Source organism: Ranitomeya imitator, chromosome 6 (assembly GCF_032444005.1).
Source record: "Ranitomeya imitator isolate aRanImi1 chromosome 6, aRanImi1.pri, whole genome shotgun sequence".
In the NCBI taxonomy this organism is placed as follows: Eukaryota; Metazoa; Chordata; class Amphibia; order Anura; family Dendrobatidae; genus Ranitomeya; species Ranitomeya imitator.
In genome coordinates, this window is record NC_091287.1 from 94,540,575 (window position 1) to 94,567,180 (window position 26,606).

General features: G+C 45.1%; 1 protein-coding gene and 1 long non-coding RNA gene across 3 annotated transcripts in view; one reads left to right on the forward strand and one right to left on the reverse strand.

The window, feature by feature from the left end:
- The window catches only part of LOC138642034 (probable serine carboxypeptidase CPVL), a 133,790-nt gene extending 110,422 nt beyond the window's left edge, over window positions 1–23,368 (reverse strand). The window contains exon 1 of one of the 2 annotated variants that reach the window (XM_069729928.1): window positions 23,065–23,368. Coding sequence is in view for 1 of the 2 variants with exons in the window: in XM_069729925.1 (XP_069586026.1) it covers window positions 23,209–23,259 (51 nt within the window). In the remaining variant the exon portion in view is untranslated. The remainder of the gene's footprint in view (window positions 1–23,064) is intronic. The other variant, XM_069729925.1, reaches the window with a different exon arrangement.
- On the forward strand, window positions 1,813–26,606 carry LOC138642035 (uncharacterized). The gene is made up of 2 exons (XR_011313987.1): window positions 1,813–1,883; window positions 25,041–26,606. It is a non-coding gene; the product is annotated as an uncharacterized lncRNA (long non-coding RNA).

Sequence of the window (26,606 nt, forward strand, 5' to 3'; positions counted from 1 at the left end):
ACCGCCAGATGGTGCACAGATTTACGCTCGCGCAAGCGACGACCGATCTGAATGGCCAAGGACATAGACTCATTCAAACCAGCAGGCATAGGAAATCCCACCATTACATCCTTAAGAGCTTCAGAGAGACCCTTTCTGAACAAAGCCGCTAGTGCAGATTCATTCCACAGAGTGAGTACTGACCACTTTCTAAATTTCTGACAATATACTTCTACATCATCCTGACCCTGGCATAAAGCCAGCAGATTTTTCTCAGCCTGATCCACTGAATTAGGCTCATCGTAAAGCAATCCCAGCGCCTGGAAAAATGCATCAACATTACTCAATGCAGAATCTCCTGGTGCAAGAGAAAACGCCCAGTCCTGTGGGTCGCCGCGCAAAAAAGAAATAATAATCAAAACCTGTTGAATAGGATTACCAGAAGAATGAGGTTTCAAGGCCAAAAATAGCTTACAATTATTTCTGAAGCTCAGGAACTTAGTTCTGTCACCAAAAAACAAATCAGGAATCGGAATTCTTGGTTCTAGCATCGATTTCTGATCAATAGTATCTTGAATCTTTTGTACATTTACAACGAGATTATCCATTGAGGAGCACAGAGCCTGAATATCCATGTCCACAGCTGTGTCCTGAAGCACTCTAATGTCTAGGGGAAAAAAAAGACTGAAGACAGAGCTAAGAAAAAAAAATGATGTCAGGATTTCTTTTTTCCCTCTATTGGGAATCATTGGTGTGGCTCCTTGTACTGTTATGGCTGGCAATCAGGCAACACAGCGTGCGGTAATCAGCGCACATACAGAGATCTGGCAATAACCAAAAACAATAGGACGAGCTCTGAGACGTGGAATCTCTGTAGACTGCAGTACCTGATCTATCCTCACACAACTATAAGCAGCAGTGGATTGCGCCTATAACTACCTATGCAACTCGGCACTGCCTGAGGAGCTGACTAGCCTGAAGATAGAAATACAAGCCTGACTTACCTCAGAGAAATACCCCAAAGGAATAGGCAGCCCCCCACATATAATGACTGTTAGCAAGATGAAAAGACAAACGTAGGAATGAAATAGATTCAGCAAAGTGAGGCCCGATATTCTAGACAGAGCGAGGATAGCAAAGAGAACTATGCAGTCTACAAAAAACCCTAAAACGAAAACCACGCAAAGGGGCAAAAAGACCCACCGTGCCGAACTAACAGCACGGCGGTGCACCCCTTTGCTTCTCAGAGCTTCCAGCAAAAGATAATAGCAAGCTGGACAGAAAAAACAGAAAACAAACTAGAAGCACTTATCTAGCAGAGCAGCAGGCCCAAGGAAAGATGCAGTAGCTCAGATCCAACACTGGAACATTGACAAGGAGCAAGGAAGACAGACTCAGGTGGAGCTAAATAGCAAGGCAGCCAACGAGCTCACCAAAACACCTGAGGGAGGAAGCCCAGAGACTGCAATACCACTTGTGACCACAGAAGTGAACTCAGCCACAGAATTCACAACATCGTACATTGCAAAGTGTGACAGCAGTCTACGACGCTGGAGCGATATTGTTACGATGCTGGAGCGTCACAGATCGTGCCGTCGTAGCGATCAAAATGCCACTGTGTGACGGTACCCTTAGATAGTACGCCATCAAATGGTAAGTTGTAACCCTATGTGACATGCAGAAGTAGTGCTGAGTGCTGTTGCTTCAAAAACATCCAGCAAACATCTAACAACTAGAGGGGTTAACAGAGACACAGGAGACAGGGAGTGGTTAGCAGAGCCCCAGGGGGATTGTGGGGAACTTGTTTACTATTCTAGCAGCAGCCGAAGGGATGAGTGGTGTGTGATCTGTCTCTCACAAAAGTTCAGGCAAGTGAACCATAGGGACGCAGGATTCCTTTAAAGGTAAGGTACCGCGTTTGTAGATCATTAATAAATCACTGTAATGTAGTTTAACATGCTGCTATAAGCAAGTCTTAAATGCATGTGAAACAGATTTCATGTGTTATATGAGTTTAAAGAATGCACTGTGGTTGACATCTTGGTTTTGCAGCAGTAGCAGGTCAGATTACGGCACTCCATGGACATAGGAGATAATAGACCGCCGAGGACCCTATCTCTAACATTGTAGCAGCATTAGCAGTGAGATGGGCACGCCTCTGTGGGCTGCACAACTCACTGCTGTAGGTGTGACTAGCTGCCATTTTATTACAGCCCTGTGCTATCTGCCGAGCTCCACTTACTCTCTATCGCAGGACAGAAGAAGCCCTCACTGCTCCTCTGTACTCCAGGCAGGCACACATCCTCTGCTCCTCACATGCTGCCCTGTGTGCTTCTCCTGCTGTCTCTCCGCCTCCCACTCACACACAGTCCCGGTGATCTCCGGTAAGCTGCGCTCACAGCCTGCAGAGAGAGGAGGTGACACCTGGAGAGAGAGAGAGCAGGGCAGCTGACAGGACAGGGATTAAGGTGGGGGAAGGAGGATGACAAGAATGTTATTCACAAAAAATGCTGCTGAGCCCACTGTGTTCTGTTCCTCTGTAAACAAGCTGTGCCTCTGATGCAGTAACTGCTGGTGATAGCAGGTCACCGGGCAGTCACACACAAAATGGCGCTGCCCTGTGATGCTGCTCTTCATTCTGCCCCGGGATATTAGACCACCCAGAAGGGGAGGGAAATGGTGATGTCAGCAGTTACTGCCCCAATTTTTCTGCTAACAGTAAAGCTCGTAAATCTTACTATAGCTGCTTGAGGTCTAAAACGGAAAATGCTCCCCCTAGTGGTAAATATGTACATTTGTAAAAAAATATATATATATAATATTTTTCATATAGAAATGTTTGCAAACAGTGCAACCATTCCATTAATACATTTTAACCCCTTAATCCCATATGACATACTATCCCGTCGAGGTGGGGTGGGCTTTAATTCCCACCGACGGGATAGTACGTCATAGGCGATCGGCCACGCTCATGGAGGGAGCGCGGCCGGGTGTCAGCTGCCTATCGCAGCTGACATACGGCACTATGTGCCAGGAGCGGTTACGGACTGCCCCCGGCACATTAACCCCGGCACACCACGATCAAACATGATCGCGATGTGCCGGCGGTATAGGGAAGCATCGCGCAGGGAGGGGGCTCCCTGCGAGCTTCCCTGAGCCCCCCGCAGCAACGCGATGTGCAAGGGTCTCCTACCTCCTTCCTCCTTGCTGGAACCGGATCCAAGATGGCCGCGGCATCCAGGTCCTGCAGGAAGGGAGGTGGCTTCACAGAGCCTGCTCAGAGCAGGCACTTTGAAGCCTGCAGTGCTGCATGTCAGATGGGTGATCTGACAGAGTGCTGTGCAAACTGTCAGATCATCGATCTGTGATGTCCCCCCCTGGGACAAAGTAAAAAAGTAAAAAACAATTTTCCAAATGTGTAAAAAAAAATTAAAAAAAATATTCCTAAATAATGAAAAAAAAAAATATTATTCCCATAAATACATTTCTTTATCTAAATAATAAAAAAAAAACAATAAAAGTACACATATTTAGTATCGCCGTGTCCGTACCTATAAAACTGGCTCACTAGTTAACCCCTTCAGTAAACACAGTAAGAAAAAAAAAAAAACGAGGCAAAAAACCACGCTTTATTATCATACCGCCAAAGAAAAAAGGGAATAGCACACGATCAAAAAGACAGATATAAATAACCATGGTACCGCTGAAAGCGTCATCTTGTCGCTCAAAAAACGAGCCACCATACAGCATCATCAGCAAAAAAATAAAAAAGTTATAGTCCTGAGAATAAAGCGATGCAAAAATAATTATTTTTTCTGTAAAATAGTTTTTATCGTATAAAAGCGCCAAAACATAAAAAAATGATTTAAATGAGGTATCGCTGTAATCGTACTGACCTGAAGAATAAAACTGCTTTATCAATTTTACCAAACGCAGAACGGTATAAACGCCTCCCCCAAAAGAAATCCATGAATAGCTGGTTTTTGGTCATTCTGCCTCACAAAAATTATAATAAAAAGCAATCTAAAAATGTCACGTGCCCAAAAATGTTACCAATAAAAACTTCAACTCGTCCCACAAAAAACAAGATCTCACATGACTCTATGGACCAAAATATGGAAAAATTATATCTCTCAAAATGTGGTAACACAAAAAAATATTTTTTGCAATAAAAAGCGTCTTTCAGTGTGTGATGGCTGCCAATCATAAAAAACCCGCTATAAAAGTAAATCAAACCCCCCTTCGTCACCCCCTTCGTTAGGGAAAAATTAAAAAAATGTATTTATTTCCATTTTCCCATTAGGGTTAGGGTTAGGGCTAGGGTTAGGGTTAGGGCTAGGGTTAGGGCTAGGGTTAGGGCTAGGGTTAGTGTTAGGGCTAGGGTTAGGGATAGGGTTAGGGTTAGGGTTGGGGCCACAGTTAGGGTTGGGGCCACAGTTAGGGTTGGGGCTAAAGTTAGGGTTAGGGTTGGGGCTAAAGTTACGGTTAGGGTTTAGATTACATTTACAGTTGGGAATAGGGTTGGGATTAGGGTTAGGGGTGTGTCAGGGTTAGAGGTGTGGTTAGGGTTACTGTTGGGATTAGGGTTAGGGGTGTGTTTGGATTAGGGTTTCAGTTATAATTGAAGGGTTTCCACTGTTTAGGCACATCAGGGGCTCTCCAAACGCGACATGGCGTCCGATCTCAATTCCAGCCAATTCTGCGTTAAAAAAGTAAAACAGTGCTCCTTCCCTTCCGAGCTCTCCCGTGTGCCCAAACAGGGGTTTACCCCAACATATGGGGTATCACCGTACTCAGGACAAATAGGACAACAACTTTTGGGGTCCAATTTCTCCTGTTACCCTTGGGAAAATACAAAACTGGGGGCTAAAAAATATTTTATTCAGTCGCCATGACAGCACAACGAGAGAGGGGATCCGCCCTTCAGGGACAGGAAACCTACAGACATAAAAGGGCGGTACCTCTCTCCCACGTCAGTTGGTTTCCTGTCCCTGACAGCGGAACCTCTTCAGACAGGCCTGTGAAGAAGGTCGAAGGTATGACACGTCCCCACCCCTGGCAGGCCGATACTGGTAGCGGGGGCCCCCTACCTCGGCCTGATCAGGGGGCAGGAAGCACCACACGGCAGGGGGACTGTTGGTGTAGGTGGTAGCAGGAGGAAGCAGCCTCACACATATATGCTGGCTTCTATGGTGTCCGCAGTAAAGGGGTACCTGTGGAGGATCTGGAGGAGGGAGTCTACGCTTGGTGCGGCTGCTGGGTCCTCGGAGTCCGTCTGTGCCTAACGGGGGTCGGTATCGGTCCGGTGAGGTGTCTGCTGCCGTCCTGGTCCGCGTGTCTGCTTGGCGCCGCTGCCGCGTCCGGAAGGGGCGTGTCCGGATGACGCGGCGAGCGGCGCGGCCGAATGACGTGGCCGGGCATGCGCAGTAGCGCTGGTTTCTTCCGGCCAATGGCGGCGCCCAGCTGGGGGCAATCCGGGCTTCGGGGATGGTCTGACGGAGGTTTTTCTGTCGGGCGGGGGCGGCGCAGCACGGAGCGGTGGCGGTCCTTCATCGATTAAGGCGGCACCTAGGATTCCCTGCTAACCCCCATCGGGGGCGGTACCCTGGGGGCCTTTTTTAAACGCTGCACACATGGTGGCTGGTGTTCCTGTTCCATTCCGTAATGGAGTCGCCAGAAGGAACACAGAGCAGCCAGCAGCAGCAGCACCAGCAGCAGCAGCAGGAGCTTCAGCAGTTAGAGAAGCCTCGGAGGAGCTCCCAGCGTCGGTCTAGTGGCAGTAGCCGCGCTGGTGGAGCTAAGGAGGCTCAAACTTTAAGACCAAAGTCCTCAAGCCGTAAGGAATTGCCGGCTGCGAAGGACCCCCCATCTACGGTACCACTCATTACTGGCGGGGTAAGTGATCTTCGTGAAAGTTCACTTAGTGATTATTTGTTCCCCTTATTTTCCCTCTCTCCTTATTAGGGGAGGAAAAGTTTAACTAAGGTCAAACATAGGCAGTGTGCCGAATGTGCAGAGCCACTTCCAGACGGGCATTTAAGAAAATTGTGCAAATCATGTATACAACGTTTGCTGGAGGATGAGGCTCCTGATCTGACCTCCACAATTAGAGAGATGGTTAGACACGAAGTGAGAAGTTCTGTAAAGTCCAAGTCTCGGGTGACGGAAGTTGAAAGGTCATCCCCTTTATGTGATGTAAATTCGGACTCGGGTGAGCTGAGCTCTGGGTCCCTCCCGTCTTCCTCCTCCTCTGAAGATCTGGAGTCTAGTCGGGCCTGTTTGTCCTTGGATAGGGTTAACCATCTTGTTAAAGCAGTTAACAGTACAATGGGGATAGAGGACGCCCAATCAGAATGCTCCATTCAGGATGTTATGTTCAAAGGTATTGAGCGGAAGTCCCGTAGAGCCTTTCCAGTGGTTGACAAGATTAAATCACTAATTTCAAAAGAATGGAAGAAACCCGAGAGAAAGGGGTCACTTCCGCCTGCATTTAAAAGAAGATATCCCTTTGAGGAGGAGGCTTCATCCTCATGGGATAAGGTCCCAAAGCTGGATGCGGCAGTCGCCAAAGCATGCAAAAAAACATCTCTCCCCTTTGACGACTTGGGGAACCTAAAGGACCCATTAGACAGGAAAGCTGATACTTTTCTTAAAGGAGCTTGGGAGACTTCGGCTGGGTCCTTGAGACCAGCTATAGCAGCCACCTGTACAGCCCGGTCCTTGATGGTATGGTTAGGACACCTCGAAGATCAGCTCAAAGATAAGGTTCCCAGAACTGAAATATTATCCTCTATGCCTATAATCCAGGATGCGGCAGCTTTCCTTTCGGACGCATCAGCAGACTCGGTCAGGTTGGCCGCCAGGTCCTCAGCGTTATCTAACGCAGCCCGGAGAGCGCTATGGATAAAATGCTGGCCAGGGGACTTACAGGCCAGAACAAAGTTATGTAGCATCCCCTGTGAAGGAGCTCACTTATTCGGACCGGTCCTAGATGAATTATTGGAAAAAGCAGGGGATAATAAAAAACGCTTCCCTTTCCTAGGAAGACCCTTTTACAGACGGGACTACAATAGAGGATGGTCTAGCCGTAGAAGGCCGTATAGAGATTCTAACAGGGAATCTACCAGATACGACAGCAACAGAAGAAGGGGTAAAGGATTTATGTTTAATCCTTCACGAGAATTTAAGAAACCGCAATGACTGGTGGACCAGGTGGGGGGTAGGCTTTCGGCCTTCTACCCGGCCTGGGTACGGATCACGAGTAGCCCATGGATTCTAGGCATCGTGGAAAAAGGCCTAAAGTTTGACTTCCACCATATTCCTCGGGACAAGTTTATGTTGACACCTGTTCGTTCCTCCTCTACAGAGCAGTTGGCGCTGGAGTCTGAGGTCCGGGAACTTCAACAAAAGAAAGTTTTGGTCAGAGTCCCTACGGGAGAGGAAGGTAGGGGGTTTTATTCCCCTCTATTCCTGATCAAAAAACCTGACGGTTCATATCGCACTATTATTAATTTGAAAGGCCTGAACAATTTTTTGTTGGTTCCCTCCTTCAAGATGGAGTCGGTTAAAACAGCAATAAAGTTACTCTTTAACCATTGTTTTATGGTTGTCTTAGATCTCAAAGACGCCTACTACCATGTTCCAATACATGTAGATCATCAAAAGTTTCTTAGGGTGGCGGTTTCACTAGCTGGCACGATAGAACATTTTCAATATCAGGTACTTCCCTTCGGAGTCGCAGTTGCACCCAGGGTGTTCACAAAAATCATGGTGGAGGTTATGGCACACTTACATGAACAAGACATATTAGTAATCCCATACCTAGATGATTTACTAATTGTAGGTCACTCAGAATCACATTGCAAGGACCAGCTAGAAAAAGTGATGAGAGCTTTGAGCGACTTGGGCTGGATAATCAATCTCAAAAACTCACGTCTTCAGCCCCTAAAAATACAAGAGTTTCTGGGATTTATTGTAGACTCTAGTCGGCAGGAGTGTCGCCTGCCGGACGCAAAGGTAGCTAAGGTTCAACAGCTGGTCACCAGGGCGATTGGCAATCCCTTAGTGTCAGTTAGAAGTGCAATGTCTCTCTTGGGCACTCTTACGTCTTGCATCCCGGCGGTCCTCTGGGCCCAGTTCCACACAAGGACACTACAATGGGACGTTTTACACAATTCCCGTCGTCTAGGGGCTCACCTCGATAGTAAATTTACACTTTCTGCGGAGACTACACATTCACTTGTTTGGTGGACTCACGCTTCAAATCTACATAGGGGGGTCCCTTGGATAAATCATGTTTCTAGAGTTTTGTCTACGGATGCTAGCCCTAAGGGATGGGGGGCTCACTTAGGGGAGGATTGGGTTCCGGGGCTATGGCCTCAGTCTGAAGAGGACTCCTCCTCCAATCTAAATGAGCTGTTGGCTGTAAAACATGCCTTAAATAAATTCCTTGTACCCCTACAGGGTCGACACGTCAGACTATTATCGGACAATCGGGTAACTGTGGCCTACATTAATCGTCAAGGTGGTACACGATCCAGTTCATTGATGAAGGTCGCAAATCATATTTTTCAGGTGGCCGAAGAACATCTTCTCTCTCTGACGGCACTTCATATAAGAGGAAGTATCAATACCAAAGCCGACTACTTAAGCCGCAACAGACTCAGACAGGGAGAGTGGTCGCTAAATCCAGCCGTCTTCAAGCAGATCATTCAGTTATGGGGTTGTCCAGAGATAGACCTTTTTGCCAGCAGGGGGAACAAAAAATTGCACCATGTCTGCTCCCTAAATCCAAAAGACAACCCATATGCGGTGGACGCTCTACTAATATCTTGGCGCTTCAGTCTCGCATATGCCTTTCCCCCTCTAAACCTAATACCATTAGTTCTGAGGAAGATTCGGGAGGACAGGGCCCAGGTAATCTTGATAGCCCCATTCTGGCCCAAGAGGCCATGGTTTCCTTGGCTGAGGAAGATGTCTGTCTGCCAACCATGGATTCTCCCAGAACTGCCAGATCTAGTCTCCCAAGGCCCAAACCTCCATCCACGAGTAGCCAACTTACACCCAGCGGCATGGAACTTGAAAGGTCTTTACTGAGGGGGAAGGGATTCTCTCAGAATTTAGTAAATACACTCCTTAAAAGTAGGAAACCCTCTACAACGAGCATCTATGTTAGAGTGTGGAGAAAATTTCTGTCATGTTCAGGGGCTCAAATTGACCAGAAACCATGTATAAACCAGATTCTTGAATTTTTACAGAAAGGACTAGAGATGGGCTTGGCCGCAAGTACTCTCAGAGTACAAGTGTCGGCTCTGGGGGCACTATACAATCTTAACTTAGCCAGTAATCACTGGATATCCAGATTTTTCAAAGCAGTCACTAGGTCCAGACCAATCATCAAACAAAGGTTAGTCCCATGGGATCTGAATCTGGTTCTCTCAGCCCTAACGCAAGCCCCATTCGAGCCTATCGATACCATTCCTATAAAAATCCTTTCAATCAAAACAGCCCTCTTGGTTGCACTCACATCTCCTAGAAGGGTTAGTGATCTGCAGGCTCTTTCCAGACATCCACCATACATACAGTTCAGGGAGGATAGAGTAATCTTGAAACCCGATCCCCTCTATCTTCCGAAAGTTGCGTCAAAATTCCACAGGGTACAGGAGGTAGTCCTACCCTCATTTTGCTCCAACCCTGCTAACGATAAAGAACGTAAATATCATTGCTTAGATGTAAGAAGATGCCTCCTTAGATATATTACAGTTTCAGATTCCTGGAAAAAAGATAACTCTCTGTTTGTAGCCTATCAAGGGGTGAGGAAAGGTCTTAGAGTATCTAAAAACTCTCTAGCTAGATGGATCAGGGAGGCGATCTCTCTCGCTTATACAGCAGGTGGCAAAGAAGTTCCAGATGGTATAAAGGCACACTCCACGCGGGCTGTAGCATCTTCCTGGGCGGAGAGGTCAGAAGTATCGATCGAAGATATATGTAAGGCGGCCACATGGTCTTCTCCTTCTACCTTTCTTAAACACTACAGATTAGATCTGGGTAGTTCCTCAGACCTTACGTTTGGGAGAAGGGTGCTGGAGGCTATTATCCCCCCCTAGTCTTCCTTGTTTTCTCTGAAAGTCTCTCGTTGTGCTGTCATGGCGACTGAATAAATACGTACGCTACTCACCTGGTAGCAGTGTTTTTTCAGGAGCCATGACAGCACCCGTAGATTCCCTACCCTATTTTTTGGATGATTCAACACCCTTTCTGTTTTCCTTATAATTGCTTGTTCACTTACATAATAAAATGTATTGGTTTATATGCTGCATCTGTGTTATTAACCTTGGTGGTCCTCTCATGCTCTGGAACCAACTGACGTGGGAGAGAGGTACCACCCTTTTATGTCTGTAGGTTTCCTGTCCCTGAAGGGCGGATCCCCTCTCTCGTTGTGCTGTCATGGCTCCTGAAAAAACACTGCTACCAGGTGAGTAGCGTACGTATTTTTGTGACAAAAAAAAGATTTTTTATTTTCAAGGCTCTGCGTTATAAACTGTAGTGAAACACTTGGGCGTTCAAAGTTCTCACAACACATCTAGATGAGTTCCCTGGGGGGTCTAGTTTCCAATATGGGGTCACTTGTGGGGGGTTTCTACTGTTTAGGTGCATTAGGGGCTCTGCAAACGCAATGTGACACCTGCAGACCATTCCATCTAAGTCTGCATTCCAAATGGCGCTCCTTCCCTTCCGAGCCCCCCCCATGCAGCCAAACAGTGGTTCCCCCCCCACATATGGGGTATCAGCACACTCAGGACAAATTGGACAACAACTTTTGGGGTCGAATTTCTCTTCTTACCCTCGGGAAAATACAAAACTGGGGGCTAAAAAATAATTTTTGTGAAAAAATATGATTTTTTATTTTTACGGTTCTGCATTATAAACTTCTGTGAAACACTTGGTGGGTCAAAGTGCTCACCACACCTCTATATAAGTTCCTTAGGGGGTCTACTTTCCATAATGGTGTCACTTGTGGGGGGTTTCAATGTTTAGGCACATCAGTGGCTCTCCAAACGCAACATGGTGTCCCATCTCAATTCCTGTCAATTTTGCATTGAAAAGTCAAACGGCGCTCCTTCCCTTCTGAGCTCTCCCATGCACCCAAACAGTGGTTTACCCCCACATATGGGGTATCAGCATACTCAGGACAAATTGTACAACAACTTTTGGCATCCAATTTCTTCTCTTACCCTTGGGAAAATAAAAAATTGGGGGCGAAAAGATAATTTTTGTGAAAAAATATGATTTTTTATTTTTACGGTTCTGCATTATAAACTTCTGTGAAGCACTTGGTGGGTCAAAGTGCTCACCACACCTCTAGATAAGTTCCTTAGGGGGTCTACTTTCCAAAATGGTGTCACTTGTGGGGGGTTTCAATGTTTAGGCACATCAGTGGCTCTCCAAACGCAACATGGCGTCCCATCTCGATTCCAGTCAATTTTGCATTGAAAAGTCAAATGGCGCTCCTTCGCTTCCGAGCTCTGTCATGCGCCCAGTGGTTTACCCCCACATATGGGGTACCGGTGAACTCAGGACAAATTGTACAACAACTTTTGGGGTCCATTTTCTCCTGTTACCCTTGGTAAAATAAAACAAATTGGAGCTGAAGTAAATTTTTTGTGAAAAAAAGTTAAATGTTCATTTTTATTTAAACATTCCAAAAATTCCTGTGAAGCACCAGAAGGGTTAATAAACTTCTTGAATATGGTTTTGAGCACCTTGAAGGGTGCAGTTTTTAGAATGGTGTCACACTTGGGTATTTTCTATCCTATAGACCCCTCAAAATGACTTCAAATGAGATGTTGTGTTGTAAAAATGAGAAATTGCTGGTCAACTTTTAACCCTTATAACTCCCTAACAAAAAAAAATTTTGGTTCCAAATTTGTGCTGATGTAAAGTAAACATGTGGGAAATGTTACTTATTAAGTATTTTGTGTGATATATCTCTGTGATTGAAAATCCAACTAGCCTATCCCACTTCCTCTTGTTCCTGGAAAAGATCTAAGTAGCAAATCAAATAACCACTTACAAATATGCAACGAGATCGCATCATAATCCAGCGCCATCCAGCGGGTCACATGACCATAGAACACTCAGGGACACCATGTCGTATATGGCTGCGCACCATAGCAACAGCCGGCCCCCTCACGTGAACTCAAGGAAAGGATCCGCCCCGCCACCACGCGACCAGATGTCATCCCTGCGAGAGAGGAACCGCGGTCGTGCGCACGCGCAGCACCGCCGGAACCCGCAGCATCGCAAACGCGATACAAGCATATCCAGCGGCGCCGCGAGCGCCACAGCCCCCCGGACTCCTCCCACAAAAAGGAGACACAGGCGCGCCGCCGCCGGGACATCCCAACCGCGACGTCGCGATCTTTTCCAGGAACAAGAGGAAGTGGGATAGGCTAGTTGGATTTTTGGCGCTATCCACAGGAAGGATCTGGATTGGCTAAGAGGATCGACGCTATGACCTTCTCATTGGGCCCTTGTATCCATGGTTATGACTATGCCGGAACCTAATTGGTTGGACGGAATATAAACACTGCAGTATGGTTATATTATCTATGTGTTGAATTCTGCTTTTCTCTTTTTATATACTGCAGACATTGTGTGTATCCATTTTAACGCTTTTTTGTGTTGTCTGATGGATGTTATTTGTTGTGCCTATATATGTAATTAGTGGCTGGTTGGTGATTGGTGCCTTGCATGGTATCCACACCATTTAAGCCGACACATTGTACTCAGTTGTATGCTTGACAAAGACCAGGATACTGGTCGAAACGTTGCTCTTTCATGGACCAATAAAGATTTCGTTTTGATACTACAACACCCGTTTGGAGCGCTGTTCATCTCTTCTCTTTGGATTACACGTATATCCAGGTTGGTTCCCTGGACCAAGGAACGAGCGCCCTTCTGTGTGAGTGCTGTCAGCCCCATCTTTCTTTACTACATGGCAACTCTGAGGTCAAACCTGTCTCCTGGCAGATCGGAGAGTTTGTGTCTCTGGCGTTCACTTTATAAGATGTCATTGAATGTGCTTGATATATTGCAATAGACAGAAGAACTGTCTGAAATGTTGCCTTCCACTCAGGAGGCTTGAAATATAGGAGTACCCAGAAAGGGCAGTCGGCCAAATTACTACCAGCTAATCCTTGACCCAAAAGAACATCTGCAGAGCTAAGGAAGCTTTTGACAGAGTTTAGAGTATATCTATTCTGTGCAGTTTCTAACCTCCGTCCTCTTTTAATCGCCAATCCCACTCTACCCACGTTGCAAGAGCACTTAATTAACAGCTCCAAAAAAAAAAGAATTAAGCATAGAATTTTAATTGCATCAAACAGACGCACAAGCTGTAATCCAAATGTGGTTGGTAATAGTAATTAAAAGTGATGAAAGTGATCTTCACTTGATAGAACTTTATTATATGTTTGGCTCAAGAATGAGAAAATTAAAATGCGCTTTTATTTAATATGGGCATGTAATTTGTACAACTGTCACTTATACCAGGCCTAATATAAAGCAGTTCCATAAATGCATACTATATTATAGGGAAACAAGGAAGCTTTATGCCAAAAAAACAAGTATATTTTATTAATCAAAAAAGGATTAAAAAACCTTTCAAATTGTATGTCAATCAATGGGAATACATATGTAGAATATACTGTCTGCACCAGAAAATACACCACCATATACCTATAAATAATCAAGTGATCAGAATGCCTATAACAAAAAGTATGCAGAGACCACAATATAATACACCCAGCTGATATACAATCTTCTATATATATAATTGTCTAAGGGTCACTTCCGTCTGTCTGTCTTTCTGTCACAGATATTCATTGGTCACGGCCTCTGTCTGTCATGGAAATCCAAGTCGCTGATTGGTCGCAGCAAAACAGCCACGACCAATCAGCGACGGGCACAGTCCGGCGGAAAAATGGACGCTCCTTACTCCCTGCAGTCACTGCCCAGCACCCGCTCCATACTCCCCTCCAGTCACCGTTCACACAGAGTTAATGCCGGCGGTAACGGACCTCGTTATGCCGCAGGTAACGCACTCCGTTACCGCTGCTATTATAAAGTTGGGAACAACCCTGTGTGTCCCCAACTTTTTACTATTGATGCTGCCTATGCGCCATCAATAGTAAAAAGATCTAATGTTAAAAATAATAAAAGAAACAAAAGATCATTATATACTCACCTTCAGCCGCATTTCACGCTCCTCGCGACGCTTCGGTAACCGCTCCATGCAAGCGGCAGGTTCCGGTGGCAAGGATGCTATGCGACAAGGACCTGCCATGACGTCACAGTCATGTGACCGCGACTTCATCACAGGTCCTGCGCGCCTGCGCGAGAAGGACCTGCCATGACGTCACAGTCATGTGATCGCGACGTCATCACGGGTCCTGCGCTACCAACCCTGGGACCGGAAGCTGCCAATTGCACCGCACACAGGCGACATGACTACAAGGGCTCCTTCGGAGGGTGAGTATATGTTTATTTTTTATTTCTTAACCTGTGACATACGTGGCGGGGCAATATACTACGTAGCTGAGCAATATACTACGTGACTGGCCAATATACTACGTGGCTTGGCAATATACTACATGGCTCTGTGCTGTATACTACGTGTCTGTGCAATATACTACGTGTCTGTGCAGTATACTACGTGTCTGTGCAGTATACTACGTGGCTGGGCAATATACTACGTGGCTGTGCAATATACTACGTGTCTGTGCAGTATACTACGTGGCTGGGGAATATACTACATGGCTGGGCAATATACTACGTGGCTGGGCAATATACTACGTGGCTGGGCAATATACCACGTGGCTGGGCAATATACTACGTGGCTGGGCAATATACTACGTGGGTACGTGGGCTGTGCAATATACTACGTGGACATGCATATTCTAGAATACCCGATGCGTTAGAATCAGGCCACCATCTAGTAAAAAGATAAAGCACCCAAAAATCACAGCGGAAAAAAAAATATATATATATATATATATATATATATATATATATATATATATATATATATATACTAATACATAGTCACCTTGTTGGAAATATGCATACACAGTGTAAAGGGAGCGAGCCAAGTGGACAAATAAATAGTAAAAGCTCCTAGATGAACATATGTTATGCTGTCTAGATTTAAGTGCAAAAATGCAAAAAAATATATATATTTTTTTTCAAAGAAAAAACAGATTGCCGCACCAACCGCTAGTGGATCTACCTGTGCATATGTGTGCCAGATATCCAGCGTGAATGCCAATTTCAGGAATCGGGTGCTGCCACAGAAAAATAGTCCATAAATAGCAAAATCATAGAAAAGAGTGGGCACTCACCATCCGCTAATATTCAGTCTTTATTGTGACCACATGTCAGTTGCAGGAATAGCAGGGAGAAACGTGATATAAAAAGACGACGGCCGTTTCGCGGTGCCGCGCTTCCACGAGTCTTGATGGTTTTGCTATATATATATATATATATGCCCCAATGGACAAAAATGGTATAACATGTATCTATATAAAGCGTGGGTGTTTGTGACTATCCCCCTGGACGAAGCATCACGCGAAACGCGCGTCGGGGACCCAAACTGCGCTGCATCTATAGGTAGTACACCCATGCCCTATTTCATGCCTTTTACTACGCACTAGAGACACTTTTTTGCTATATGTTGCACATATGTGAGTCTTTTCCATTGAGCTATGTGCCATATGTATACCTCTATGATTTAGCTGCAAGGACTTGAGACGCCATATTACTTGTACTTGGCACATATATATTCTTGAGTTAATGACCTAATGGTAATTCTTCCACTGAACCAGGTGTTGTATAACTATTATCACAATCTCATGGCGATGATTAGGAACTTTATCAACATGTATGAAGCTGAAGGAAAAGAAAGTAAATAAATCTTTATCCAAATTTGATCAATAAATTAGTTCCAAAATAACCAAGTCTCTATGAATTTATCTGTAGAGTTGGGAAGCATGGCTGTAAAATGTTCCATTGAATGCATATCTTTTATTCAGAAGAGATCGGACATAGTGGGAGGTACAACTTTTTTTCCAAAATTAAGGAATCAAACTTTTTTACTGCTGTTAGTAGTCGGTAGTAAGAGTAAAAGTCTGGCCCTAGGCTAATCCCTGTCTTTCAGAAACACGTTTAGTGTATATCAGGATCTAGAGGAATATGCTTCCCTAGCACATTTTTGGTGAGGTTCTCCACCTTCTTACAATAATTTGTTATCAAGGGGTATGTGGATTAGGGAAATGCAGTAGATATAGTATATTTTGACTTCAGCAAAGCATTTGATAAAGTATCTCATACTATCCTTATTGAAAAAATGACCAAGTAATGGATTGACAAGGCTATGGTTTGGTGCATTCATAACTGGCTCAGTGATCGTTCTCAAAGAGTAGTGATAAATGGTTGCACATCCAATTGGAAAAGTGTTTCTAGTTGGGTACCACAAGGCTCTGTCCTGGCCCCAGTGTTGTTCAACATTTTTTTTATAAATGATCTAGATAAGGGAACTGAATGGAAACTGATAAAATTTGTAGACGATGAAAAGCTAGGAGGGATAGCTAACACTAGAGAAGACAGAGAAAGGATTCAGAAGGTTCTAGGTAAGCTAGATCAGTGGGCAGGGACTAATGGAATGATATTTAACAGTGAGAAATGTAAGATTCTACATCTGGGCAAGAAAAACAAAAATTCCATCTACAGAATGGGAGGAATAGAACTAAGCAACAGCACGTGTAAGGACTTGAGTATACTAATAGATCACAGGCTACATATGAGTCACCAGTGTGATGCAGCAGCAAAAAAGAAAACACGGTTCTAGGATGTATTAAGAGATGCATAGAGTCTAGATTACATGAAGTAATCATCCCCCCTACTCCTCCTTGGTCAGACCTCAATACTGGACACCACATTTAACCCCTTCCCGACCTCCGCCGTACTAGTACTGCGGAGGTTGCATCTCTTCCTTTGATGCGGGCTCCAGCGGTGAGCCCGCAACAAAGCCGGGACATGGCAGCTGTTTTGTACAGTTGACATGTGCCCGCAATAGTTAAATGCCGCTGTCAAACTCTGACAGCAGCATTTAAGAAATGCTGCCGGCTGCGTGGCCAGAAGTACGCGGACCGCTGACCCCGTCACATGAACGGTGGTCATTGGTGCGTTGCCATCACAACCAGAGGTCTCCTCGAGACCTCAATGGTTATTGATGGCAGATTGCTATGAGTGCCACCCTTTGGTCGGCGCTCATAGCAAGCCTGTAACTCTGCTGCATAGAGGTGATCTGTGCATCACCTCTATGACTATAAACATAAGGATGAATGACCTCGGGGAGATCAAAACATCCAACACCGCGGAGACACAATCATGTGTTTCTCAACGCAGTGACCCAAAACACTGCCCCCATCTCTTATGGGAAATATGCAAATGCATGTAGAAAAGCCGTGGAGACACCATCACGTGTTTCTCAACACAAGCAATAAATAGCCAGGTCTTTCACCGGGAAGGAACAACCACGGGAAGGGCAGCATTCAAAAAGGAAAGGCTATTTATTGCTTGCGTTGAGAAACACGTGATGGTGTCTCCACGGCTTTTCTACATGCATCGCCTCTATGAAGCAGAGGCGATCGCGCTATGGCAGCTTCTAGTGTGCTATGGAAGCTATTGAAGCATGGCAAAAGTTAAAAAAAATGTTTTAAAAAATATGAAAAAATAAAAAAAAATTAAAGTTCAGAACACCCCCATTTCGCCCCATTCAAAATATAACAATAAAAAAATCAAACCTACACATATTTGGTATCGCCGCTTTCAGAATCAACCGATCTATCAACAAAAAAAGGATTAACCTGATCGCTAAATGGCGTAGCGAGAAAAAAATTCAAAATGCCAGAATTTTGGTCACACGACATTGAAATAAAATGCAATAACTGGCAATCAAAAGAATGTATCTGCACCAAAATGGTATCATTAAAAACATCAGGTCAGCATGCAAAAAATAAGCCCTCACCCAACCCCAGATCACGAAAAATAAAGATGCTATGGGTAACGGAAAATTGTGCAATTTTTTAGCAAAGTTTGGAATTTGTTTCACCACTTAGGCTACTTTCACACTAGCGTTTTTTTAAATCCGTCACAATGCGTCGTTTTGCAGAAAAAACGCATCCTGCAAAAGTGCTTGCAGGATGCGTTTTTTCCCCATACACTTCTATTGACGACGCATTTGCGACGGATTTGCACACTTCGCATCCGTCTTGCGACGAATGCGTCATGCTTTGGCCGACCGTCGGGAGAAAAAAACCCTACATGTAACGTTTTTTTCTCCCGACGGACCGCTTTTTCCGACCGCGCATGCGCGGCCGGAACTCCGCCCCCACCTCCCAATGGGGCAGCGGATGCGCCGGAAAAATGCATCCGCTGCCTCCATTGTGCTATGCAGCAAACGCTAGCGTCGGAATCTCTCCCCGACGCATTGCGACGGGGAGATTCCGACGCTAGTGTGAAAGAAGCCTTAGATAAAAAAGAACCTAGACATGTTTGGTATCAATTAACTCATAATGAACTGGAGAATCAATCATAATGGCATGGTTCAGGGGGGCGAAGCTTCTGAGTGGGCCCCTAACCAGGTAACCTTCATTGCAATTCGGTGACGCACCCTAATAGTGGAGGAAATCCTCAGCAGATGACCGTGCTATTACTGAAGATAATCTCTATACAACAACCAACATGGATATTACAGCCATATGGTCAGTGGTAGATCACAGCACAGTTACAGATAATGTCTTACCGCTGATGTTCTGTGATGGAATCGTTCACTTTTCCCGTCTTTTCCATCTGGCCCAGACCGACATGACAACTTCTTCCACCCAGGACTCGTCTGCAGAGAATACAACAAAGACACATTTCACTTCTCATATTCCAGCCCCATCACCATCTATTCCCAACCTGCACAAACTCCTCATCCTGCTGATACCCCAATACTGAGCCACTGCTGCTGTATGCGTCCCTATTACTGCCCCTGATACCCCAATACTGAGCCGCTGCTGCTGTATGTGTCCCTATTACTGCCCCTGATACCCCAATACTGAGCCACTGCTGCTGTATGTGTCCCTGTTACTGCCCTTGATACCCCAATACTGAGCCGCTGCTGCCATAGGTGTCCCTATTACTGCACCTGCTGTGTTGTTGTCTGTGCCTTCTAAATTCTAAAGCACCCTTCTATAATATAGTAATGCCGGGTGCAAGTGCCCTGGAAAACAGTGCCCATATTTTGTTCCCTAGAAAGTAATATTGCCATGTGTGCCCCTTTGATAGTCACAGTAACCTGAGATGCCCTATAACAAGAATTGCCCAGTCTCCCCCCTGTACAGCTCCCCTATACAGTATAATGCCCCCTCACTGTGTTAAGGGGAGAATGTATGGCATATGAAGATATACTTAAATCAAACCAATATGGACTCTTGGCTTAACATTAGACTTGTGTAGCTTTAAGGTTTTCTGATTCACTGTCACAAGACTAAATTCTGTTGATCACTCTGTACCAGGATGTACCAGGATACACCTAGTATCCAGATGGACTTTAAGAAAGGCTGTGTAAATCCCCTACCCTTATCTAGAGTAAATGTATCTGCATGAAGGTGAATCGATCCCCAATAAACCAAAGATAAGTAGAATACGTGCAGAGACAGATGTCAGCTTGACCCAAGAGGCGCCATTAGGGCGATAACGGTACAGACATAGACTAAAAGCAATAATCATTAGAATATGGTACTATAGTAATAAAGATAATAACATAAGAACATGTAAGATCAAAGAGTTTTCTGATAAGTGTTAAGTTGGGAAAACCCATGATGTAATGTGCTGAGACTGCCCAATTTTTCCATAAAAAGAGCGGTCCCACAAATAAAGAACCAGAAGTCTTTGAGAGACAATTGCTTGCATTTGTGTCCTGATTTCTCCGGCCGTAATACCTCACATCCAATTTGGCAGCAGACAACTAAGATGAGAACACACGCATCCCGTGTGCCCTAACATTTGGCGTCCGAACGTGGGGCTAGGACGAAAGTTCGAACCTGACCAGCCGCGAAGACGACCTCCAATCTTGGACCGGACCACTCGAGGGTGGAGAAGTGCACCTCCTACTAGGTAAGAAAATCATTCATCTTACCTATAACCCTCCAGTGTTTCCGTGCCGAGATAAAGGTCAGTCGGCTGTCAGACTCGGACATAGTGACCGATCTGACAAGTCCTAGCACCAAAAACCCACCCTGGTCACGATTTCCTTAATTGTCTGCCTTATCTGTTTTTGCTTTTGCCTCTCTGCTTTGCTGTTTTGTTGGTTTGCATATGTGGTACTACCTCAGCCAGCCTGACAAAGATAGGGAGACGTACTGAGCAATTTCACTGTCACTCTGGTTCCGGTCCTGCTCTCAGCTTGACCGATGGTCGCAGAAGTCTGAACTGTGTCTCTCCCAGTGGGCAAGTGGGAGTAGCGGATTGATTACTCTGAGTGATTTTACAACCTCTAAGTGGTTGGTGACTTCTTGCGGATGCCCACCGGAGATCACCTGGCTATGGTGATGATGTTTTGGCTGCAGCGTAAGTTCATAGGTTTTATTCTATAAGGGTGGAAGGGTAATTACAATTACCGTATTGATGTGACTGAGTGATTGCTCTCTCCCTGTCTACCTAAAGTGTGTTCTGCCCAGGTATAGACCTTTTATCTCTACAGATCAGGCTGGCATATAGATTGATAAATTTTGAAGTGTTTTGTTGTCAGGGATTCACAGTATCTGACATCAGTGCTAGTTTAAGCTGTCTTTTGTCTGTTTGTATGGTATATGGTTTGCCGGTAGGAGGCGTACTAACATATGGTTAAAGTTTTCAATTCATTCTGTATATATATATATATATATGTTGTGAGATTAGAGAATTAGTTAACCGGTTTTGATTTGCATACTTTAGAATTGTAAAGTTAGTTGTTAAATGTGTTCATATAGGAAGAGAATTCCTTGAATGGTAATTGCTTTTACTTGTACAGATATCTCTGGTAGTGTGAGATCCAAAGTCCATTGTTACTCTTTAGTTAATGTTTGACTAACGTCACTGCATTTTTCTGTGAGATGGTTTTTGAAATGATTTTTGGTGAAGTGAAAGTGTTGTGGAAGCAGATATTCTAGCAATTTATCTGGCATTTTTAGACTCCGCATTTTTCCGGGTATAGAAGAATTGTTAAATACCCTGGTGGTAATTGTTAGCCAACTTCCTATATCACTGTGTTCAAAATACTAGACATCACAATATCACGGTGGCAGCAATAGGGCAGCACGGTGGCGCAGTGGTTAGCACAGCAGCCTTGCAGCGCTGGGGTCCTGGGTTCTAATCCCACCCAGGACAACATCTGCAAAGAGTTTGTATGTTCTCTCCGTGTTTGCGTGGGTTTCCTCCGGGCACTCCGGTTTCCTCCCACATTCCAAAGACATAGTGATAGGGATTCTAGATTGTGAGCCCCATCGGGGACAGTGGTGATAATGTGTGCAAAACTGTAAAGCGCTGCGGAATATGTTAGCGCTATATAAAAATAAAGATTATTATTATTATTATCACTGAAGACTCCTTTCCTTTGACATAAGGAGTACATACAGCTTTCACAGTCACATAGTCAACTGTTCAAAACCTCGTGGGAACTTGTCTCAAGAGATAGACACACATGTCCCTCAGACGCACTCAGAATTCAGATGATAGAATGGGAGGGAGTAGTCAGTCAACACACATAAGACAGACGCGACCCATAGGGGAGCAAGGAAAGAAAACGCACCTTAAGAAGAACTCTCCGACCCCAAAGGGAGGAGGATTAGATAAGAAGGTATGGAAGAATGTGTTAATGAGTAGAGAGCAGGGTCCTAGGCTTAGATATTATGAAATCCTACAGGACCCTGAAGAATTTTATAAGATGGTAAAGAAAGTCAGAAGACAGGCATGGAGAGGGGAATATGACAAGGATACTGAATTTTCTGCCAAACAGGCGCCTACAGAAAATGTGTCAGTTGCAACATCTGCATTACAGTCATTGATACCGCCCATATACATTCCCGACGACTGGACATGTAACAGCTGTCAAACGCAGAATGCAGAATATCGTGAGACTTGTTCTGACTGTCAGATGACCAACCCAAATAGCCCTACTTTCTATCCAACTATATATGTAGACGGAATACCTTATGCTACATCCTGTCCAGCATCCACTATAGCTCCATTAATTAATGCAGTCTATAAAAAGAATACTGAAGGAGAAGATGAACATGACATGGAGGTACATGATCAAGCAGAAGAGGGAAAACAGGAATCAACAGCTCAGACTGATAATCCACAGCATCCACCACTATATGGTGGGAGTACATCATCATCATCTTCTAAACCTCAAAGCTTACACTCTCGCACACTACCTACTCCACACAAGGACCCCTGGAAATACCAGGATACAGACACCCTAGTGAGCAGCTTGCCAGACCCAGTGCAACATCCCATGCCATTTTATAAAAGGATGCATCAAATACAAAAGGCACACTCTGCCTCATGGACATATTTAGAAAGGCTCACTCAAATTGCAGCAGGATGTTCCCTTTGGTCAAGGATGCGACTAGCCCTTGAGCCTGACAACCTCCATGTAGAATGGCTTGAGTCACCTATATCCGGAGAATATTTCCTCCATAAGCTTTACGTCTGGACTAAGAACCGCCTGCCAGCCCAGACCCCCACTCTCCAGGATGTCATGCAGGGGAAAGGAGAACCTGTTGATAGTTTCTTCCATCGATGTAATCAAAAGTTTCAGGATCTCAGATTTGAAATGCAAGTTAATCAATTAAAAGGAACTGTGATACCCACCACTACCAAGCTCCAGACCCTGATAGGGTATTGGCATACTGAATCCGCAATCTATGAAAGTACGTATACCCTTACAGTCCACAAAAATACCCGAGAGAAGCATAATCAGGAACATTGACTTACCAGACCCAGACTTTCTCACGGATGCAGTAGTGCCTTTTGTGGGGGTGGATGGTAACACACGGTACACTCCAAGAATCAGACCCCTACACAAAGGCCTACAACCTGCAGAGTATGCTGTCTCAATTGGTTGTCTCATCCACCTACCCTGTCAGTTTTACTAGGATCAGATCTACTACCAAAAATCCAAGCCAGCATTCTGTTTCATAAGGACGAACTGTCACTTTCACAGGAGCAGTCTGCAGAAGTGTATGGTCTCTTCTCTTTACAGGACACACCTGTAGATCATGTGGACATTGAACTGATGGCATTGATCCCAGACTAACTGTGGACACGAGGCCTGGAAGAAATTGGCAGCCTCAAAGTCCAGCCTATGAAGATGGAACTGGAGTCAGGAGCCCTGCTGCCATGGAAACTGCAATGCCCACCTTCCATTTCGTAATCTGCCACCATTATACAACAACTGGAAATATAACTGAAGCCCTGGAAGATGACACATCCCACTGAAGACAGGAAAGGAGCTGTCCAGCACATACCTCTGGCAGCCAAGCCAACACAGCTACAGTCCTTCATTGGACTAGTTTCCTGCCATCCCTGGAGCCTTGATGCCTCAAGGACACTCTTCAGTTCAACCAAGGAAGCCATCGACGGGGTTGACATGCTAATCTGCACTCACATCCTCTCTTGCTCTAGGACTGCCAGACTATAACAAACTGTTCTGCCTGTTTTGTCATGGAGAAGCAAGCCATGCAACTGGAGTCCTGACACAGCTTCCCGGAAGGAGACAACGCCCTCCTGGGTACTACTCTTAACCCAGTGGCCCGTGGAGTCCCAACCTGCATGAGAACCATGTTGCAACCCACCTGTACTGGACAAGGCTTCTGACATCATTATGGGTCACCAGTTGAAGATCCTGGCCCATAGCACCTGTTTGCCATAGCACCTGCTACATCTGCAATGCCCTACTCTGCTCAAACGTCACTGTCTCCAGATGTGCTGTTCATAACCCAGCTACTCTCCTACCTCTGCCAAGGGGGGAGAAGGTGAAGATCACATCTCTGACACATCAGTGGAAGAGGTAGTCGACTCTGAAATGGCTCAACGCGATTGTCTCGCTGTCATGAGACAAGAAGACCTCTGGAAGATCCTGACCTGACGCTCTTTGTGGTTTGACCAAGGTATGCAGACCAAGAAGGCTGTTCGCACACTGGTATAGCAGTAGTTACAGAAGATACCTGCTGCCAGCAAAACCGCTGCCTCCACCCAAAGGCAGGACTGCGGGCCTTGATAGAAGCATGCAACAGGTCCATTCAACACACAGCCACGACAAATCTGGAGGGAAAGAGACTTCATCATGGCTAATGGAACGCCGGTCAGAGACAGCCAAAGCCATACAAGAACGAATGGAGTCCTTGTTGATGCCAGGAAGAGTTGCGGTGGTAAAAGGTGAAGACGCACACACACTGGAGACACCTCAAGGGAAGCAGTGGGCAGCAGACTAACTGAAGCAACAGCAAAAGAAGCAGCAATGATACTACTTGACACAGGAACATCTCATCTGTACTCTAATATGGATCCAAAAATGGAGGAAAAAAGGCTATCCCTGGAAAAAGATGTCCTAACATTCCAGAAGCAAGCATCCAAAGAAGAGAAGAAGAAAAGGGACCAAGATGGAGCCACACCGATGAAGCACGTCTAAGGATGAACAAGGGAAATTGAAGGCCTCAAACAATTGACCCTACATATTAATGCTAGACAGGAAACAGTGGAGCTACAGCATAAGGAGTTTTAGTTTTTCCCTTAGGTCTCACATACGCATGTGCACACACACACACACACACTAGCATGTCCTACAAACTCAGCACTATAGGACCCTACTAATATTCCCAGTTTAGGATTATACCTTTTCTAACTACAGTTGTCTATATGCAGACTAAGTTTATTGTTAAATAAGGCATGTGACTAAATTTGTTCTCAAGTTCCATCCATCCCAGATCCTGAGGACCTAGAAGGTGCCCACCAGAACCTGCTCGATGACTGATTCCTCATCACCAAGAGGTTCAACAGACGTACCCTCAAACCTAGAGATGACAGCCCGCTCCAAGTCCTGTCTACTACCACAGCAGTCCATGGGTCCACGCTTCCCACTGCAAGGAGATGCCAGATCCAGAATCCAGTGGCGGCTGCCACTCTTCATCCGTCTGACACTTATCCTTCACCTAGTCCAAGGGGTAGCCAGTCACCAAGGGGTAGTCACTCATGAGGAGGGTATAGTGACATTTTGGTGTAATATCTCCACCCCAAGAGTAACATATCAATTTGACTACTGCCTCATAGTAGAATGCCCAGGCCCCATGGCACAGTTTGACATCTGGCTAAACACACAATGCACAAAAGGTAAATTTTGGCTAAGAAGCATAGATACCAGTGGGGGCACACAGGGGGTACCTGATAGATTCAAAGCCAGGAACAAGACAGCAGTTGGGCTTAACCCCATCATTCCCATAAATAAGAACATACAGTGGATAAACTACCTATACTATAATCAACAACGGTTTATAACATACACTAGGGATACCATAAAGGCACTTATTGACCCATTAAGTTTGCAATAGCTATTCTATCTGTTTTAACTATATTAAGCCTTAATTCTCTACCTGCATAGCTACATGTCTTAAGAAAATGATGATGAGGACCATGGAAACCAAAGTGATGATGACCATACATGCTGATTTCAAAGATCCCCTAGATGAAAGAAGCTGCTGTGAAAACCATGAGAGGATCCACATCCCCCGGAATACGTCTGCCTGAAGCACACCGATGAGGGAGGGACTAGGATCTGACTCCTCCTGTGCAAAGTCCGTTAGAAGGGGGTCCATCTACTAGAGATGGACAGTCTCGTTTATACGGTGAAAATTAGTTAGTTAGATAGGCTTCAGGTTTAGGCACAACGGAGCAGATCGATAGGCTCGACGAGATCAGAGTTTTGATTTTGAATATCTCCAAAGGGGGGACTGTTAAGGGGAGAATGTATGGCATATGAAGATATACTTAAATCAAACCAATATGGACTCTTGGCTTAACATTAGACTTGTGTAGCTTTAAGGTTTTCTGATTCACTGTCACAAGACTAAATTCTGTTGATCACTCTGTACCAGGATGTACCAGGATACACCTAGTATCCAGATGGACTTTAAGAAAGGCTGTGTAAATCCCCTACCCTTATCTAGAGTAAATGTATCTGCATGAAGGTGAATCGATCCCCAATAAACCAAAGATAAGTAGAATACGTGCAGAGACAGATGTCAGCTTGACCCAAGAGGCGCCATTAGGGCGATAACGGTACAGACATAGACTAAAAGCAATAATCATTAGAATATGGTACTATAGTAATAAAGATAATAACATAAGAACATGTAAGATCAAAGAGTTTTCTGATAAGTGTTAAGTTGGGAAAACCCATGATGTAATGTGCTGAGACTGCCCAATTTTTCCATAAAAAGAGCGGTCCCACGAATAAAGAACCAGAAGTCTTTGAGAGACAA